The following is a 21083-nucleotide window of genomic DNA, read 5'->3' as shown; positions in this document are numbered from 1 at the left end:
GATACAGCCCCATGGAGAGAAACTAGGGGGAGGAACAGGTTATGAAAATGGTTGAGGCAGTGAGGAAAATAAACCAGTAAAAAGCAAATGAGAGGCTGTTGAGCTCCTACTCTAATTTCTTGTATCCTTACTGACTTAAGGATTTAGCTGGTTGCTTTCTGGTTGAATTGGACTCTTATTAGACATGGAAATGGGATGGTCACTGGTTGTAGCATTCCCTATAAGCTGTGTGCTTGGGAGGCTGCCCAGGAGAGATTCAGGTGCCTCATAGCTGATTAGCAGAGCATCCACAGCTGGCAGCATGTTTCTTTTGGTGCACTGCTGTCCGTGCCTTGGTAGACATAACAAAATGTATTCCACCCACAGACTGAAAAAAAATAGAGGGACACTGGTTGAAAAGAAAATTTACTTTGTGTGGGTGGATTTCAGTGTCTACAGCATATAGATGCTTATTATGGGCTTTAAGATCACTACTGTAATAGGGTTATTTAGAAATTTGTCTGGGAGTGTTGTGCATGGGAGAGTCGAGGCAGCAGGTTTGACTTTATTCAGTATTGTTTGTCATTTTATCAGAGTGGTTTGCGGTTCAAAAATACATGGGCCTTTTTCCTAATTGATTTTTGGCAGTTAAACAAGACTTGCTAATTTCTGGAAATTTAAAAAAAAAAAAAATTAAAATTAACCTGAGATTTCACTTAAACAAAATTCTTAGTAGTTCTGCAGTACAGTCAGTACATATGAATGGATTTCATCACAATCTTAGCTTGGCTTCTGAAATTACATGCTGATCAGGATTCGTTTTTTTAACCAATTGCAAAGCTAATTAAGTGCATGGGTGGTATATCGGCGCACATAGCTGCCTTTCGAGGAGTTGACTTCGGTTGGGTTCCTAGCCAATGCAGTGCTGAAATTATTCCCTTTTTAGGGGAGGGATAGCTCAGTGGCTTGAGCATTGCCTTGGTAAACTCAGGGTTGTGAGTTCAGTGTGAGAAGGACATTCATGGGGTCTGGGGCAAATAGACTTTAAAAAAAAAAAAATCATCTGTCAGGGATAGTGCTTGGTCCTGCCAAGAGTACGGGGGACTGGGCCCAAATGACCACCCAAGGTCCCTTCCAGTTCTATGAGATGTGTATTGGCATTCATCATCATCATCATTATTTGAAAGTAGAAAGCTTCAAATTAAAGATTTACACTTCATTAGCCCTACCCACAGGAAGGGGACAGTTGTTCTGTGGGCCTGGTGATTCCAAAGGGCCCAGAGCTCCCACCACTGCTGCTGCCACTACCTCAGAAGTGGTGGCAGCCACAGCCCCCGTCCTTTTAAATTGTCGCTGGAGCACCACAGGTGACTGGCAGGGGTGGAGGAGCTGTGGTATGGCACGCCCTGGGCAGAGCGGAGGTCTGGCTGCCCACTGCCTCGCCCCTTCTGCCCAAGGCCCCACCTTTTCCAAGAGCACAGAGCCCGCCCCACACATTGCCCAAGGGCCCAGCATGTCTGTCAGCTCCCCTTCTCTTCATAAATTGTTATTGCAATTGAATGTTAATAGATCACAGGTGAATCACATCTGTTCCCTTTCAGTCCCATGTCCTTTCAGGGACCACTTGTCAAGTATACTGCAATTTGAATCAGACCTTCGAATAAAAGCTCTATTGTCGCTGGCTTGGTTTATTTAGTGGCATTGACATATGCAAATAGTCATCTTTCTTAGTAATTGCATGTTTTATTTAAAGACTTGAACAGTGAGTTAAGAAATGAGAACTTGAGAACCGTTCATGTTAAGTGTTATGATCTGTCACGTTTTTGCAAAATCAGAGCATGTTTCCTAAAGTAGATCACTCGTAATGGTTCAGTAGGTATAACTGATGTTTCATCTAAAGCTAAAATAGGGGTAATCTATAGCCCAGTATAAACATTTGGGGAGGAAGAAGGGTGTGCTGTCTTTGTCAAGTGTTAATTCTACCGTTAATTCTATCAACTTTTGGCAAGGTTGATAATTGTCCTGTAAAATTGCCCAGTAGTAAAATTGATTGCCGGTGTAATCCCTGGAAGGTAACAGCTGGGTTGTTAGCCTGTGCTGTTCTCCTAAACAGTCCTCTTTGTGTAGACTGCATAGCCACACGCGTGAACACTTTTAATTCTGTGTAACTTGTTTTGCATGATAATTTATGGCATGCTTGGGAACTTCTGACAAACTTATTTGTAGCTAGAATCCTGCAGTTCACTTTACAATAGCTTTTTTAAGCAAAGCAACTGAATAGTATACTTCAAAGTTTCTGTATTTGGAATTCACATACTGGGGTGATAATCCCACAGCAATTTACAAGAGTTTTAACAGTAAGATCAGTTTGAAATTTCAAAGTCAGTTTGATGATTTGTAATCAAATTCTAAGCAAACTCCAGTTGCTGATATGGCATCTTTTAAAAAAAAAATCCTGGAATTTAAAAAAAAAAAAAAAAAAAAGTCCTCCAATATAAGTGTAGTAATTTTTCTACTCTTCCCTCCTTTTTTTTTTAAGAGTTTCTTCTGTAAATTTCTTCTTTGCTAGCTAATACATGGAAGCTTTGAATTTTTTTATACAAAAATGTTGTCAAATGCATAAAGTGATTTGGTCAAAAAGTGAGAATGGCCATAATTTTGTGTGCTACATCTAATCATAAAAGGAACCATGTTTTTCAGACAAAAGGGAGACTTCCCAGTTGATCCTCTCTTAAGAACTGTGAACTACTCCCATTTCATGTTGTAACATGCAAAGCCATTTCCTTGCTTGCCAAAGGGCTTTCTTTCATTAGTCAAGTAGTATTCTTTCATCATGCTAAAGTGTGGAAGAACTTGGTGCTTATTTCAGTAATCATAAGAACAGATCACAGAAGCTAATATGAAGGTGAATGCTATTCAGGAGAACTGGCAATATTTTAAAGAAGTCTTATGGAAGGCACAGGAACAAATCATCCCAATGTTCAGTAAGAAAAGCAAATATGGTAGGCAACCAGCTTGGTTTACAAGGGAAGTCCTTGGTGAGCTAAAGTCAAAAAGGATGCATATAGGAAGTGGAAACTTGGACAGATGAGTAAGGAGGAGTATAAATATATGGCTGGAGAATGCCGGGGGCGGGGGGCGGCGTAATCAGGAAAGTGAAAGCTAAATTGAAACTGCAGCTAGCAAAGAATGTGAAGGGCAACAAGAAGGGCTTCTACAGCTATGTTAAGAATAAGAGGGTTATCAGGGAGTGTGTGGGGCCATTACTAGGTGGGGGAGATAACGTGGTGATGGATAATGTGAGAGAGGCTAAAGTACTCAATGTTTTTTGCCTCAGTCTTCATGGACAAGGTCAGCTCCCCTACTACAGCACTAGGCAATGCAGAATGGGAAGGAGGCGGGCAGCCCTTGGGGAGGAAAGCAGAGGCTAAGAGGTGTTTGGAAAAGCTAGATGCACACTGTAGGATGGAAATTTCTGAGGCAGAATACCATGATCTGCCTCAGAAATTTCCATCCTACTCTCACAAATCTATGGGTCCGGATTTAATGCATGGAGGGTACTGAAGGAATTGGCACATGGAATTGCAAAGCCTTTGGCTGTTATCTTTGAAAACTCATGGAGATCGGGGGGAGGTCCTAGATGATTGGAAAAAGCCAAATGCTGTGCCCATCTTTTTAAAAAAAAAAAAAAAAAAAAAAAAAAAGGAAAGGAGGACAATCCAGGGAACTATGGACCGGTCAGCCTCACCTCAGTCCCTGGAAAAATCATGGAGGGAATCCGCAAGAAATCCATTTTGGAGCACTTGGAAGAGGGGAAAGTGTTCAAGAGTAGTCAACATGGATTCAGCAAGGGCAAGTCATATCTGACCCATCTGATTAGCTTCTATGATGAGGTGACAGGCTCTGTGGACATGGGGAAGTCAATGGATGTGATATACCTTAACTTTAGCAAAGCTTTTATTACAGTCTCCCACAATACTCTTGCCCATAAGTTAAGGAAATATGGATTAGATACATGCCCTGTAAGGTGGATAGAAAACTGGCTTGACAGAGAGGCCCAGTGGGTTGTGGTCAATGGCTCAGTGTCTGGTTGGCTGTCAGTTTCAAGGGGAGTGCCTCAAGGATCGTTTCTAGGGCCAGTACTGTTCAACATCTTTATTAATAACCTGCCTGAGGGGATGGAGTGCACGCTTACCAAATTTGCAGGTTACATTAAGGTAGGGGGTCAGGTAGATACACTGGAGGGTAGAGATAGGGTCCAGAGTGACATAGATAAATTGGAGGATTGAGCCAAAATAAATTTTGAGGTTCAACAAGGAGAAGTGCAGAGTTCTGCACTTGGGATGGAGGAATCCCAAGCACGGTTGCAGGCTGGGGACCAACTGGCTAAAGTAGGAGTGCAGAAGAAAAGGACCTGGGGATTACAGTGGATGAGAAGCTGGATTATGAGTCAACGGTGTCCCATTGTAGCCAAGAAGGCTAACGGCGTATTGGGATGCATTTGGAGAAGCATTTTCAGCAGATCTAGAGAAGTTGTTATTCCTCTCTACTCGGCTCTGGTGAGGCCTCCTCTGGAGTATTGTGTACAGTTCTGGATCCCCCAGTATAGAAAGGATATGGATGCATTGGAGAGGGTTCAGCAGAGGGCAACGAAAATGATTAGGGGTCTGGAGCACATGACCTATGAGGAGAGGCTGGGAGATTTGGGCTTATTTAGTTTGCTGAAGAGAAGACTGAGGGGCGATTTGATAGCAGCCTTCAGCTTTCTTAAAGGGGGCTCTAAAGAGGATGGAGGGGGACTGTTCTCAATGGTGCCAGGTGACAGAACAAGCAGCAATGGTCTGAAGTTACAGAGGGAGAGGTGTAGGTCAGATATTAAGAAAAACTATTTCACCAGGAGGGTGGTGAAGGAGTGAAATACGTTACCAATAGAGGTGGTGGAATCTCCATCCCTAGAGTTTATGTCCCAGCTTGACACAGTCATGGCTGGGATTATTTAGATGGGGCTGATTCTGCTTTAGGCAGGCGGCTGGACTAGATGACCTCCTGACGTCCTTTCCAGCCCTAGAATTCAATAATCGGATAAAACAAGGAAGCAGTTCTGTAGCACCTTTAAAGACTAACAGTATTATTAATTAGATAATGAACTTTCATAGGAAAGACCCACTGTTTCCAGAATTGGAAGAAGCAGTTCTTTCCCACAAAAGCTAATAAATGATAAACCTAATAAATGATATTGTTAGTCTTTAAGGTGCTATGGGATTGTTTTGCTTTGTTTTGCGAAGATACAGACTAATACGTCTGCCTCTCGACTTACATCAGAGGATGACTTTACTCTAATCAGGTTGTCAAGGTTTACTAAAAATATATAGTTGTCTTGTAAGATTCCAGTTGTTTACATTAGAACTAGATATCTACAGAGTGAGAACACGCTAGAGAAGAACCCAGTTGTGAAAACCTTACACACATTGGTGAGCACTCACCAGAGTAGTTTCAGTTCCTTCAGTGGAACTGCTTGTGTAAGCACTTGCCAGCTTCAGAGCTGGTTGGGCATCTAGCCCTAAAACAATGCATTGATTCAGATAATCACATAATATGGTAGCTTCAAGTGATTGAACGTAATTGGTGTGTGGCCTTGAAGAGAACATTTGTCATTGCTAGGACAGTTTGATGCTTCCTGAGAATACTCGGAGTTGTGACACCTCACTACCCCCAAAACGGGAGGAAGCTTTGTGTCTGCTGTGCATCAGCTCCTCACCTGCTCTAGCCGTGGGCAATGCAGGCTCTGCCTTCCAGGTCTGGGAGGCCTCCCTGATGCTCTGCAACTTAGCGCACCTAAGCCTTGTGTGTCTGTGAAGCATCCAGTGTCTGAATGCTCACACCATTCACAGATTTACTGCTTCCAAATGGTGCCTCATCCTTAGAAGCTACCTGCCCAACTTTTTCAAAAGGAGAGCCCATGAGCTAAATTCATTACTCTGCTAGACACCAAAATCATAGACTGAGCTGAGACTCTGGCTTTGTAGTTTATTGTAATACCCTGTAACTCACTTTTTGAATATTCCTTTTCCGGACCCAAAGAAGCTTCTATTTCTCAACAAAGCTTGGTCCAATAAAAGATATTACCTCACCACTTTACCTCCCTAAGGCAGCCTTTTCAGTTGGTCCTCATAAGTGGTCACTTACGACCAGGCTTCACTAATCAGAATTCTGTTCCGTGACCTCAAATTGTCTGGGTAACCAATAAGCACTTTCATGGTTTGTGAACAGTCTGTAATTATGCATTTATAATGTCTTGGTACTGCAAGCTCTATTTCCTTCTTGGAATTATGTTTTTATACCCCTTGACTAGCCATTCTTGAATACCAGGTCTTTCCTTTTTGCAGCAGACATGCCTTTTCTCTGTGCCAGTGATTCTTGTTCTTTTTACTGTAGAGCATATTACACAGTCAGCATGGAAATGAGCATAACATGCTTGAATGTGTTGGATAGAGACGCTTAGATATCTAATTTTTAATCTTTTCTATGTTAAGTGTATTCCCTGTTTTTAGTCTTGCAATAACTTCTCACATTGCCTGCAATCACAGCAGCTCTAATCTCTTCAGGTTATTTCATAATTTGTCCCTGTCCGTGGGTGTATTTGCTGCCTGTTCAATTTCATCATATGCAAATTGGTCAAACTTGCATCAAAGAAACCTCAGCAAAGAATGTTTTGATTAGGCTTGGCATGGTTTGACTACATGTTGAATCTTTCTAATCCAGAACACCCTCATCCAGCAACATCTGTAATCTGGCATGATTTTAGCTAGCCAGACAGCCATTTGTCATGGGCGTGGCCAGGTTTCCTATAGCCCCATAAAATTTGTTTCCGGACACCAGTCATGGATCTCAGGGGAGAGATAACTCGGTGGTTTGAGCACTGGCCTGCTAAACCCAGTGTTGTGAGCTCAGTTGTAGAGGGGGCCAGTTAGGGATCTGGGGCAAATAGATGTAAAACCAAAAAACTGTCAGGGATGATGATGATAGGGTGCAGGGGACTGGACTCAATTGCCTGTGAAGGTCCCTTCCAGTTCTATGCTGATAATTAGTGTTTTTAATAGTTATAAAGCCTTAACTTTTTGGATCTGAACATCTACTATCCTTAAACAATTGTGTGATCCCTACTGTTTGACTCCAGTAATTCCCTACAATTGTAAATTTAAATCGATAAAAATTGAAAAAGTGCCAAGTAATAAAAATCAGTATGATCTGTTGCAATTACAAAAAAGAAGAAAAGAATCCTGCCAAGTCTATTTATAATGTGGGTCTAGAGACTACAGAGTACTACTTGAGTTTGGGAGAAAGGGATTAGTCTCAAAACCCTAAGTGCTGTTGTCCAGCCCAGAATTTATGAGAAGCATCTCTGTGTGAAGAGACACGTTCTTTGCCCTTATGGCATCTCTGACACCTGGAAGTGGTCTGAGCATCATTGGTGGTCCCTGCACCGCAACTGGGAAATACTTTGAGCTTTTTGACTACCCTGTTTGCTTATTTGTAGTATAAATAGAATGTTAGCACCTCCTGTATTTATACCTTTCATAGCTGTCAGCCAGGGCCCTGGATCCAAGAAATTCACTTTTTCCATGGACTTTGACAGTTGCCAGAAAAATTCTTGCAAATGTATGCAATTTACGGTGATGGGACGGTCTTAGGAAGGCTTGTTTATGTGCGATGCCTCTATGCTGTCTAAATGCATCTTTCTTATGCCTCCTTAGAACTCTATGGCACAGCCATAACAAGCAAGTAATGGGAGTGATGGCATTGGTGTAGAAGTGGATAGTGTCACTAACTGGTCTCAGATTTGGTAGACTTAAAGATTTGTACACGTGGTTTAGAAATTTCACAGCAAGTCTGATATCCTGTCAGTCTTCAGCCTGTGGGAGAAGAGACAATTCTCTTCTGTGTGAGTGTAAAATGTAGAACTTGGAGTGAGCTATTTAAAGCCAGATATTGTAGAATCACAGGTCTGGAAGGGACCTCGAGAGGTCTTCTAGTCCAGTCCCCTGCCCTCAAGGGAGGATTAAGTTATTAGGTTCTAGACCTGGGTGGACAACCTTTTTGCATTGGGAGCCACAGGGCAATTTTTTACGTGGTCCAGGGGTCAAACACAAAAGAGCCCCAAACCTGCCCCCTCATCCTCAGTCTTAACCCCTCTGAGCCCCTGACCCTGGATTAACCTGCCTCAGCTGATTTCCTCTGGTTGCATGTGTGCATGCTGCTACTGCTCCTCTCCGCTGCCACCTCAGTGGGGCTGCATGGCTCCAGCAGGGGCACATTCGGCCACCCCTTCCCACAGGTTTCCTGCAGGGTTAGCGCTTCCCCCACCTGCAGCGTAGGCAGCTCTCTACTCTGCCATACTGAAATAATGGAACTAAATTTAATTGGTTCAACATCTGCATCCCTCCCACTGCCCTGCTGGCTATTAAAGCAATTAAATTTAGTTTGATTATGTCAGCCACAGCAGGGCAGGGAGCTGCAAGTGGCTCCTTAAGGAGCTGCATGTAGCTCCAGAGCTGCAGGTTGCCAACTGCTGCCCCAGCCTTACTACACCCCACACCCTGCACTCGCTTTGTCTGGTTTGGGTAAAATGGCACTAAGGCTGCAGGAAAAGGCTTCCTGGGATGGATTTTGGCCACTGCCATTCTAAACCATCCCTGCAAGGTGTTCGTCTAAATTGATCTTAAAAGCTGCTAATGATGTAGATAGCACTGCCTAAACTGTACTTGCTACAATTTTAAGTCTATTGCTTCTTGTGCTATCCTCAGAAATTGAGGAGCACAAGGTTTCTCTCTTTGTAACAACCTTTTACATACTTGAAAATGGTTATAATCTCCCCTTCCCCCCAGTCTGCTCATCTCTAGACTAACCAAACCCAGTTTTTTCAGTCTTCCCCTCATTAGGTCATGATTTTTAGACCTTTAATCATTTTTATTGCTCTCCTTTGGACTCTCTCCCAGTTTGTCTTTGTGAAATGTGGCATCCAGAACTGGACATAATACTCGGCTTGAGGCCTAATCAGCGTGGAGTACAATGGAAGAATTACTTCTTGTGTCTTGCTTAAAATTCCTACTAATACATCCCAGAATGACATTCGCTTTTTTTTTTTTTTTTGCAGCAGCAGCAGTGTTACACTTTTGGCTCATATTTAGCTTGTGATCCGCTGTGCCCCCCCACCCCTGACCCCTTTCTGCAGTATGCCGTCCTATTTTCCATTTAGTACGTGTGCAACAGATTATTCATTCCTATGTGGAGTACAGGATTTTCATTTGTCCTCTTATTGCAGGGGTTCTCAGCCTTTTTCTTTCTGAGGCCCACTCAGCATGCTATAAATACTTCAGTGGGCCACTTGCATCACAATAACTGTTCTTCTGCGTACAAAAGCCCAGGCTGTCATGAGGGGAGGTAACAAACAAGGCAGTTGTCTGGGGCCTATTTCCATGGGCTCCCCACAAAACTATATTGTTCAGACTTCAGCGTTAGACCCGGGTGGCAGGGCTCAGGATCCATGCTTCAACCTCAGGAAGTCTACGTTTGGCCCTACTTGGCGGCCCCCCTGAAATTTGCTATCCTCTCCCGAAGGCCTTGACCCTTGGCTGAGAGCCACTCCTTCATTGAAATTCAAGGAAATAATGAGAGAGGCATCAGACACCAATGGGTGCTGAGCTCATGGTTGTTGTCGATGATGATGATGGCATTAGGTTCCTTCTCCAGTTTGTCCAGATCCTGTCTTCCAAAGCTCTTGAATCTTCCCCACTTGATATTATGAGCAAACTTTGTAGGTATGTCCTCTGTGCCATTTATCTAAATCATTAATGAAGACATTGAACAAAAGCAAGCCTAGAACTGATCCTTGTTGGGACCCTGCTCAATAAGCTCTTGCAGCTTGACTGTGAGCCACTGATAACTACTCTCGTGGAACCGTTTTCCAACCATTCGCCACCCACTCTATAGTAGCTTTTACCGAGTTTATGAGAAGATCATGTGAGACAGTATCATGCTTTACTACTTTTCCACTGGGCAGTCTTGCCCACTTCTCAGACTTTATCGTCGTTTCTGTGCTAATGTGCCCTTGCTCTTCTGAGTAGAGCTTACCAAATACAAACCAATAAGCCTACCACCGAACTCCTACAAAAGTAATAGGCCAAGCATTCACCCTGTTTCTTCTGTAGCCTATTTCCCTTTTAGCATCATGACTGCTGCTATGACTGCTGTCTGGATATTTGGGACAAAATGCACTTCTAGTGCTAGTTCCAGTACACTGCTGACATCCTTAACACACACTGAAGTAGTTGAAGGGATTAAATCAGCGCATCTAGTAAGACTTTCATCTTTTTCTACTTTTTCCTGGTGACCCATCCCTGGTATGGAATACTCCATGCTGTATCCTGGAATACTGTGTTTAGATTTGCATCTGATGAAACAGGTCTTTGCTCATGAAAGCTTATGCTCCAATATATTTGTTAGCTATAAGGTGCCACAGGACTTCTCATTTTTTGCGATACAGACTAACACAGCTACCCCGATACTGTGTTTAGATTTATTTTTTTATGTCTGAATTATTAGTTTTATGCAGAAATTAGCTGGCTAACCTAATGATTCTGTGCCATTTGGCTGCATGTAGTTTTACACACCTAGAGAACCTCTGAACTCGTTCATTGTAAGAGAAAAAGAAAATGCATACCCCCTTGAAGACCAGTGCCCAGCATATCTGATGTGCTGCTCATATCTACTTAATCCCTAGGCCCACTGTTAAAGGACAAGCATGTGACCCTTTTGCTTTTCCTTCCCTTCAGATTTACAGGCACGGACAGGCCAAGTGGTTTTGGATTCGAGTTGACATTTCGACTAAAGAGAGAAACAGGAGAGTCAGCACCACCTACATGGCCAGCAGAGTTAATGCAAGGCTTAGCCAGATACGTCTTCCAATCAGGTAAGGTAACATACTATGTCTTCTATTGCTCTAAATCTGATGGGCACATGATTGTCAAAATGCTGGATTTGCCTCTTGTTTGTGTTCAGTTCAATCTCTCCCATTTTAATCTAGGGATATGTCTTGTGTGAAAGTGGTGTTTGGCCAAAATAAAAGTAGTGATTTTACCAGGCTAATGTGTTGATTCGTAGATGTCTGCACTGCTGTAAGCTGCTTGGAGGTATAGAACGGTTAGGCCTTGATAGGAAAGGGAAGCTTTGTGATTACCTGTTAGTTACTCCTCTAAATGAGGAGCTGTCAATGGTGAGAAAAGATGCCTGTAGTATGAGGTCTTATGCTGGCAGCAGCTGAAGCTGAGACAAATGGAAATCCTCAGGGCTCTCATCAGCGATATAGAAGATTTTCTAGGAAACATCTGCTTTCCTGCGTTGTACAGTATAACTGGATTGTACTTAAAAAGGTTGTTACAAGGAGGGGTGATGAAGAGAAATTGTTTTCCTTGGCCTCTCAGGATAGGACAAGAAGCAATGGGCTTAAATTACAACAAGGTGGTTTAGGTTGAACATTAGAAAAAACTTGCTAATTGTCCAGGTGGCCAAGTTGTGGAATACATTGTCTAGGGAGGTTGTAGGATATCAGTCATTGGAGATTAAGAGCAGGTTAGACAAGCTGTCACGTGGTCTAGAGTACAGGTTTTCAACTGGAAGTCCATGGCCCCTGGGGAGCTGTGAGCAGATTTCAGGAGGTCCTGCAGAATTAACAAGAGCAGAGTTGGCATCTGTAAACTCAGGGTTATGGATTTGCTTTGACACGGTCTTCAGTGTCTAGGGGTGCTTTGTGAATGTTACCAAGTTATTGCTGTTACAGAACGACAAGTTGGAAATCATGTACAGTGCAAAACTGGAGTTGTAGGGCCTCGGCATGCTTACATCCTCTACTGCGGGAAGCCCCACCCCCATGCTCCTCGCTTCAGGGCTGCAGTGGACGTGGCTCCCCCTGGGGGAGATCGGAGCACCCCTGAGGTGTAGGTCCCTAGTGAGACTTCTTGTTTTTAGGACCTCATGATATTTTTATGTCTTAGTTGTTTACCGGGTGGGCATGTGCTGGCTCAATGCCATTCTTACAAAGTGGGAACTGAGGAAGCTGCAGATGGAGGAATTGGAGGAAGTGAAACCTGAGGGCAGACTTGTTTACTGCTCAGTAATTTTCCTTCTCAAATTTGAGTGCATGGGCTAAGGCAGGGGTCTGCAACCTGTGGCTCCAGAGACACATGCAGCTCTTTAAGGACTTCTTTGTGGCTCCCGATGCTATAATTACAAAGTTAAAAAAAAGCCCTCCTGATTAGTTTTGATATTTTGGTGAACATCTAAAAGGCCAACAATGAACAACTCATGTCTAAATAGCAAATGATATGTGATCTGGAAACCTTGGATAACTTCCCCTTTAATATGTGCAGTGCATTGTGGGATGTGTGTGTGCAGCCCTTAAAATAGGGGTTGCAGAAGGTACGGTTTCACATTATTTATCAAGGACCATCTTGTAGTCACATACATTGCAGCTCTTGAATTACTGAGTTTTTTACCGAATTTAAAAAAAAAAAAAAAAAAAAGGCTCTTCTTGCTCTTTTGGTTGTCATCCTTTGGGCTAAGCTGGGGATTAAGGCCTACACGACAGCATCAGACTTGCTGGGGCCCAGGGCAGGAAGCCAAAGTCCAAGCAACTTAGCTTTGCAAGGTCCCCTATGGCATGGAGCCCCTAGCAATTGCCTTACTTGTTGTTCCCCAGTGCTAGCCCTGGCCTTTAATCTACTAGATTTGAGAAAAACACACAGGTGGTGGAGCTTTCATAGCATGTTCTTGGACAAAACTTTTATGCAGTACCCTGCGTATCAGAACCTACTCTGGAACGCACGTTTGTTCGCCTTGAAACGCTGTCTGCTCAAGGCACGTTAGGGCATGAACAGCTTTTTCTCATAAGCACAAATGTTTCCAATTGCATAGTGTGACCGTCAAATGCCACCATGATCAGCACGGGTAAGGATCTGGATATCAAATCATTTATTCCTTTTTAAACCTATAGAGGTTTAAATACTTACAAATGACCTTTAAAGCATTTGTTCAACCAAAACAACTACACTCTCTGAACAAATAGAAAGGAGAAAACAGGGCCAGTGTGTGGCTATTTGCCACATCTGGGAATGAGCTCCAAAGCTGTAGGTGCAGCCAATGAATTGGGGCTTGTCTGCAATAGAAGGGTGTAAATTTTGGTGCGCGCTAACTGGCCTGTGTGGAAGTCCTCATGTTTTAGTTGCAGACTAGTGAACATGGTGGACACCAATAGAGTCCACATGGGCTGGTTAGTGCACAACACGCTAGGATGCTTTAGAACATACACCCTTTTAATGCAAACTGCACCTTGCAGACATGCACCTTTGAAAACTGCTTTTGAGCTAAGAGCGTAACTGAATTCAAGCCATTTTTTCATTGTTAGAGGTGTGCTTCACTACCCTCTAGAGTAGGGGCAGGAGATGACGTAGTATTTTCAGTCTCACTGAGTGGTTTCATATGAAGGATATAGAGGGCAAAATTCAACAAACTACTGTTTAGAATAGCATAACCCCATTATGTGAGTGTCTAGAACACCCCTCCCATGTGGCACCTATGTTAGTCTGACCCAAATCACACAATGTTTTGTAATGTACACTGAAGCACACAAAACAAAACAAAAAGCAGTCCAGTAGCACTTTAAAGACTAGCAAAATGGTTTATTGGGTGAGCTTTTCGTGGGACAGACCCACTTCTTCAGACCACAGCCAGACTAGAACAGACAAAATAGACATCAAAACACTCCAGATCCACAAACCAGTTAGTCAACATTTTAATGGAATGGGGCATTCTGTCAATGGCCTAAAGGTATGTGTGTTACTGAAAAGGAATTATCGCACCGTTTTGGAAAGAGAAACAGCCGAGCTGGCTTTTATATTCAAATTCGGCACATTAACACATGGTTTAAGTCATGATGGGAACTTTCTGAGTCACTGTAGGGTCTTGTCTGCGTACTTGGCTCAATCTAATTCTTGCCCTTCCCCCCCCACCCCTCCACTCTGATTTGCTCACCTTGATTATCTTTTTCTGACTTGTCCTCCTTGCTTACTGTTTTTGGTTCTCTGTGCCTTAAATATTGAGTCTGTTCTGGTCTGGCTATGGTCTGAAGAAGTGGGTCTGTCCCACGAAAGCTCACCTAATAAACCATTTTGCTAGTCTTTAAAGTGCTACTTGACTGCTTTTTGTTTTGATAGCGTATAGACTAGCACGGCTTCCTCTTTTGTTACTATGAAGCACACGAGTGTTTCTCTTCTTTTTTTGGGCCTTGCTGTTTCACTTGGGACGTCTTCTGCCCTGAATTCTAGAATCCTTCTAACCTTGGCTGTTCTGTTCCTTGTAACAAACACTTGATGCTTTGTGCTTTTGATTAAACAGCACTAGTTCCCCTACTTCCACAAACCCTAGTTTGCAAATCTCAGTTTTATTTGCGGCTTTATCTGCTCTTGATTGTATCACTGTTTGACCATGACCGCAAATTCCAAATTCCAGCTCTGTTGTTTTTAGTTTAAAAAAAAAAAAGTCCTAGAAACCTTGAAAATGAAACTATTCACGATTCAGTGACCTTAACTTGCTTTGGTTCATGGCTACATTGGGGTTATCTTATGGTAGAACAGATTTATGCCTCAGCCCAAACTGAGGGGGTACGTATGGGCAGGGGGAACACTGCTCCAATGGAAAAATGTGTTGAAGAGTTTTTAAGTTTGTTGTTAACTCTATGCTGCTGCAATAGAATAGTTTAGAAGTTTTGAAATGTTGTGAAATGCAACTACGCAATTGTTTTCAGTAATTAAATTGCCACAAAACAGTAGTACTGTATTTGTGTAGCATGAAGATTAACCTATTTGGTATCTGAAAACTGTGCTGTTTCCATATTTCTTGACCTCAGACAAATCAATTATATTCCTACAACACAAAAGCAGCTTTTGTTTTTTCTGACAGATTTTTCCCTGTAAATGGTACATCATGAACACAACATGGAAACAGCAAGGGAGAGTAGAGCATGCATCATATTTGTTGTCCATGAAGCTTTTAACAATGAATATTTGTCAGTTTTTTAAGTTAGACTGACTTCAAAAATATTAACAGCAAATCAGGTTGTTAAAAGGGAAATCTCGATGGATTAATCACCTTTACACTTTCTCTGTGGTTTTCTACTTGCAAATTGTTTGAAAGTTGAATACTTACCTAGTTATTTGCATGACTGACAAAGTATGTCTGTTTATTGCAATAAAGAGCTTGTATAACCGCTAAACTGTAAACTCTTCAGGGCAGGGTTACTTAATGCAGTTTGCACTGTGCAGTCCTGGCTCATGCCGTGAGGCTTATAGGCACTGTGGGTGATACAAATGATGATTAAGGGAGACTGATTAGGCAATGCAGATTGATTGCTAAAGCTTAATTTGGATTTTGGTAGCTACTCATGGAGGGAACGAAGGGTCCTGTGGCACCTTATAGACTAACAGAAAAGTTTTGAGCATGAGCTTTCGTGAGCACAGACTCACTTTGCTCGTGCTCAAAACTTTTCTGTTAGTCTATAAGGTGCCACAGGACCCTTTGTTGCTGTTACAGATCCAGACTAACACGGCTACCCCTCCGATCATGGAGGGAAGTTACTTTTATAAGTAGATCTCAAATCCCAAGTCTCTTAGGTGATTGATGTCACTAAATTATTCCCTGTTGATGTGTGTTAAACTGTTGAAATATTTAAAAGTTTAGTATGCAGAATTGATTCTACCAGTATCAATTACACATGTCATTGTCATCTGGGCTACCATAAAAAATAATGCAAATGAAGTCAGGCTTCAGAAAACCCTTTTGGCCTGAGAATTTCATCCTTTTTAAAAAAAAAAAAATTGCAGGGGAGATTAGTACAACTTTGAGTGACTCTGAGCTTCAGGCAATAAATGTTGTGACATGGGGAACTTACATTTGGAGCTTCCATGTCACTTACCTGGCACAACTTGCTTTGTACTTGGAAACTAGGGAATTTTGCTGCTATGCATGTAACTAATTTAGGAAGTTATTGTTACCTGGATCTGAATATAGGGGTTATTTTGGAATACTTGATCTCTTTTCCCCCAGAGGTGCATAACCGCTACAATTCTGTTTGAAGTCGATGAGGGTGATCTCAACATTTTTGTTTTTAAAAACAGCTATAGTGATGATTTGGCCAAATTTCATCTTATTCCAGTTCCAATGAGTAATAACATCGTGGCTATGTCTACACTACAGAGAGCTTGCTTTTTTTTTTAAATTGGAGATACACACCTCCTAGAACTGGAAGGGACCTCAGGAGATCATCTAGTCCAGTCCCCTGCCCTCTTGGCCTGACCAAGCACCATCCCTGACATCTCTTTGCCCCAATCCCTAAATGGCCTCCTCAGGGATTGAGCTCACAACCCCTGGGTTTAGCAGGCCAGTGCTCAAACCACTGAGCTATCCTTCCCCTTCTTTTGTCTAGCTTTTATAAAATGTTGCACATTTCCTCCCAGTAGGGTAAATAAAGCCAGAGTTGCCTAGTTAGTCACATTTATTTTTCTACCTGTATGCTTTTTTACCTTGGGTTCATTTATCTTTTTTACTGGTTGCTGTGGCTATGTAGAACTGCCCCTGGTTTCTCTGCAGTACTTCAGAATTTTAGGTTAGAAGTGGAAGAGATTGTTTGTGTTTTAGCTCCACAGACTATATAGAGTTACACATTTGCTTTACCAACCCACTTACGCAGTTAACTTTGTTGTACATAAACGCAGGAACCTCTGCGTGGTGAAGTTCTTATAAAATTTACTGTGGGCCAGTTGTTTGCCTGCTTGAATAGAAATCAGCCGTGTAAGTAGACGGCATGGCTCGGTTCTGTGAAGGGGTGTGGAAACTTAAGCTAAAGTCACTGTTTCCAATTTAGGCCAAGTTGGTTATGGCCAAAAGCTATCGCTATTCAGGAGCATGCGCAGGAATTTAACTGTGACTGCTTTTGGAAAGGCATGTTACCGCGCCCCCCCGCCCAGCAACACGTGGACACACATTCTATATGTATAGAGGCAAAGAGCAGTATACTCATCATTTCAATGAAAATCTGTGTGCTCTGGAGTCATCTGTGTTAACGTGTCCGCAGCTGCTTGACTGTGATGAGGAGACAGAGCTAGTTCTGTGCCCCGCTGACTGTTGGAGGGGCATCGTCTAGGCTTCAGCCCAATCCCTGCTAGAGGGATCATTCTCCCCTGCTGGCTCCCCAAAAGCCCTGTGTTTGACAGAATTGTTCAGACTCACAGGAGAGAGCCAAGCATGGATTGTAAGTGGGTAGAATAGAGTGTTTCTGTCCCCAGAGTTGTTGACTCAGCCAGCTGACTTAAAAAATTCCAAATAAAAATTCTTTGGTTCTATGTAGAACGGGGCTAAGCTTCTCTCTGACTTTCCCACTGATGCAATGAATGACCCATGAAGCTCCAGGGCTGAGGAGATTACTATGGACTACCTGATGGCATTTTAACCAGTCATCTTACCCTCCCCAGAGTAGGTCTAGGTGAAAGGGTGGTTGAAATACACTGGCTTGGCTCTATTAATACACCCACTAATAGAAGTGGCCCTACTGAGGCAATGGTGAGGAAATGAAGGAAGACAAGAACAAGTAATCTTAGGGTGGCTGCTTGGGTCCCAGCATTCAGTTCTGCACGTTTTGTTTTAAACAGACCCCCGAGCTGGGAGGGGATGCCTCACCGCTATCTGCTTCTCTGATATGAGCATTGTAAGGCTCTCACAAAGCCTTAGTGCTGTTGCATTTCATCTTGATAGCAAACATTTTTCTCTTCTGTTTTGATGTTGTGGAATTCCTGGGCAGAGCGCACTGAAGGAGATGTATTAAAGCCCTGCTCTCTTTTTCTTTCTCCATGCTGTTGTACTTTTCTAGCTGCTTTTATTGGCGGGGAAAGGGGGAGGCTGGGGGAATGAAAATGGTCTGGCTGTCCATGAAGAGGAGTAAGAGAAGAAGGTGCAAAGGCGGTGCCAATGGGTCAGATGGAGCAGTGCCAGCTCCTTCTGTCCAAAGTGCAAGGGTGACGAAGACGGGTCATGCCTGGGGGAACCCTGACAAGGTTGGGAACCCCACTGTGATGCTGCACCCCATATTCTTTTTGAAATATGCTTATGATTGTGACAAAGCTTGAATATCCTTTATGCAAAATACTTCATCTAACATATCCTTAGGAAAGTTACAATCTGCTGAATGTGCACTTTCTGTTTGTGTTCCTATATCTGTCCCGCATTTGAAGTTGGGAATATGGAGTAGTACAGTGAACTTCTTATCGGCATTTGTTAAACAGAACTTTCAATTAACCAGCACCAGCCCCTGCTGGCTCCACTCCCAGGTTCTCCGGCTGGGGCTGCGCCTAAGTCGGGGCTGAAGCTGCTGCTGGGGCTCTAACTCCTGCCAGCTGCAGGATTCTCCCAGCCCTGGGCCTGCTGGGGTTAACCCGTTCGTCCTGGGGCTGCTAGGGTTCCCCAGCCCCACTGAAGCGCCACTCCCTGGTGGAGTTCCCCCCATGCCTGGGGCTCCCAGCATTGCCCTCCACCCCAGCAGAGTTCTCCCAGCCCTAGAGCTTCTGGAGTTCCCCCGAACCTGGCGCCCTAGCCAGCTTCCTGGGGCTGGAGCTGCCAGTAAGGCTTCTCGCCCCCGCCAGCTCCCAGCCACAGGGCTGGTGGGGTCACCTGGCCCCTCACCGGGGATCCTGCATCCACCTCTGTTAAGTGGCATTTTTGAATATCCAGCAACCTCCCAGTCCCGAGGTTGCTGGATATGAAGGAGTTTACTGTATAAACCTGTTTTACTAACAGGCAGGCGAAGTGAGGGGCCGCTAGTAATACTCAGAATTTACCGGCTTGGTACTTGGGACAATGATCTGGGAATAGTCTTGTCTTTCCTGTAAACCTGACTATGGTCCTGCAAGACATGTGGCCAGGTCACCTGATGCTGGAACCCATTCTGGATGCTGTACTTTTCCACCGGATATGTGAAAAGTTTAAACTGAGCACAAGAGATAATGGTGGAAAATGAAACCCGAGGAGCAGATACCAGAATCCCCCTGTTTACCATCTCAGGCTTTCTTTACATTTGTAAAAATAAACCACAGCCACGGCAGTGTTTTAAATTAAGTGTGGCCATGGCAGGAGTGCTGGGAGAGGGGGTGGGAGTGTGAGATCTCAGTGGGAGGGAGGATGCAGGAGCAGGCTGGAGGGGTGGGAAGGAAGGTGCAAGAGCAGGCCGGGTGGGATGGGGGTCCAGGCTGGAAGGAGGGCGTAGCAGCAGGCTGTGGTGGGAAGGGGAGGGGGCGCTTACCTGGCTCGGAGCCTTCCACTGCTCCCAGTCACTGCCTCCCATTGACTGACCAGTGGAAGCCTTAGGGAAAGCCAGAGCAGGCTCCTCACTGTGGCTGGGTGTGGGGAGCCAGTCCCAAGCCCACGGCTCACCTGCAAGGTGGTCACAGGCCACTAGTCCAGACTGCAGTTTGAGAACCACTGCTCGAAGGGGCACTTTGTGGTCAGGTTAATCATATTTACACATCAACTAGATTAACAGGAAAAATTAGATACCACTGACATACCTACTAACTTTTTGCATTTCCACTTACACTTGCACTTTTGCTTATAGTCTCTCTAGTTCCTGGCAACTTCCAGTGTTTGAGCCTAATGGTGGAACATTGCTGCACAGAATTGTTTAAATCTATTTTCACTTAATGCTTACAATTGCTTGGAAACATCTTTCTCGAACTCTACGGTGAGCAAAAGCCTCAGTCTGCTTGAGTACTCTTCAAGGGAGGTTTAGCAGTCATTCCTTTTCATTTCTACAGTGATGCTCCTTTGCACGGACCATTTTAAAAACATTTCTTCCCAATGGTTAGGAAGTTTTACAATCCCAACTATTTGGAAATTTTTCTGCCAGAATTTGATGTGAAAACAGTTGTACTCTGGTTTGATGATAGAGCTGGCGTAAAAATGGTTTATTTTTCCCATGAAAGGTTCTGTTTTTTCCTGTGAAGACTTGAAATCACAAACGTTTGGTCAAAAATAAATGTTTGTTTTTGGGGGAAGGGTGCTGTGGTGCCTCATACGAACTGTAGTTTGGCTGTGTCATGCTTTTCCCTTGGACAGTCACTGGTTGGGTTGTATTTCCCATGATGCACCAGGGTTTCTCCCCTTAGACAGGAGAGTTAGTATATAAAGGGAATGTCCATGGTGCATCATGAAAGATGTTATAAATCTGGAGAGCCCAGCATGAGCTGGAGCAGTGGTGGGCAACCTGTGTCCCAGGGGCCACACGTGGCCTGTTGGGGCTCCACCTGCTGCCCACAAACTCCTGGCTGAGCCCCGCACCCATGCACCTCTGGTGCACCAGGGCACCAGAGCCCCTACTTTCTTGCTCCTCCTCCACCCTCCTAGCCCTTTTGGTTTCGTGGTCATTGCTGCAGCCCACTGAAGTAAAGGAGGGCCACTGATGCGGCTCACTCGCTCTTCATGGCTGCCCATCACTGTGGTAGAGAGTAGGAACATTTGGCCTCTGAACTACAGATCCCATGATGCACCAGGGCCACATTTCCAAATAAAAATACTCTGGATTTGGGGTCAAAATATTTTATTTTAATTGAAAACTTTGTGTTTTGCTAACCAGCCCTAGTTGAGTCACCCACACTTCCTGTCTCATGCTCACCTTGTTTGTGTTCTTCTGTGGCCCCTTAACAGTAACAGCAAAGCTGAAACTGAAGAGGCAGGAAGGTGAAAAGAGAACAGAAGTGGGCTGAAAACATTTGGTGCTGCTCCTGGGGGCCCTCCTGTCTTTCCTTACATCAGTAAGGGAGCAGAACAGCATGGCTTTATAACTATAAACACTGGGTATCCTGGATAAGAGAAAAGGTGAAGGTTCCTTTAGACCTAAGCTGCAGACATAAGAGAAACTGGTCCATGTGTGATACAAAGAATCTGTTTGAAAACTAGCAAACAGGTAAATCTGAGCAGCCGTTGTCTTATTTTTTAAAGAGGGTTCATGT

The 21083-nt window shown here is 43.8% G+C and overlaps 1 protein-coding gene across 2 annotated transcripts in view; it reads left to right on the top strand.

The window, feature by feature from the left end:
- The window catches only part of SUFU (SUFU negative regulator of hedgehog signaling), a 126501-nt gene that overhangs the window by 29686 nt on the left and 75732 nt on the right, over positions 1–21083 (top strand). For both annotated transcript variants that reach the window (XM_074999257.1, XM_074999256.1), the window contains exon 3: positions 10812–10948. In XM_074999257.1, coding sequence (XP_074855358.1) covers positions 10812–10948 — 137 coding nt within the window. The remainder of the gene's footprint in view (positions 1–10811; positions 10949–21083) is intronic.

The sequence above is a fragment of the Carettochelys insculpta genome, chromosome 7, assembly GCF_033958435.1.
Source record: "Carettochelys insculpta isolate YL-2023 chromosome 7, ASM3395843v1, whole genome shotgun sequence".
Taxonomy (NCBI): Eukaryota; Metazoa; Chordata; order Testudines; family Carettochelyidae; genus Carettochelys; species Carettochelys insculpta.
This window is presented reverse-complemented; position numbering and strand designations above follow the sequence as displayed.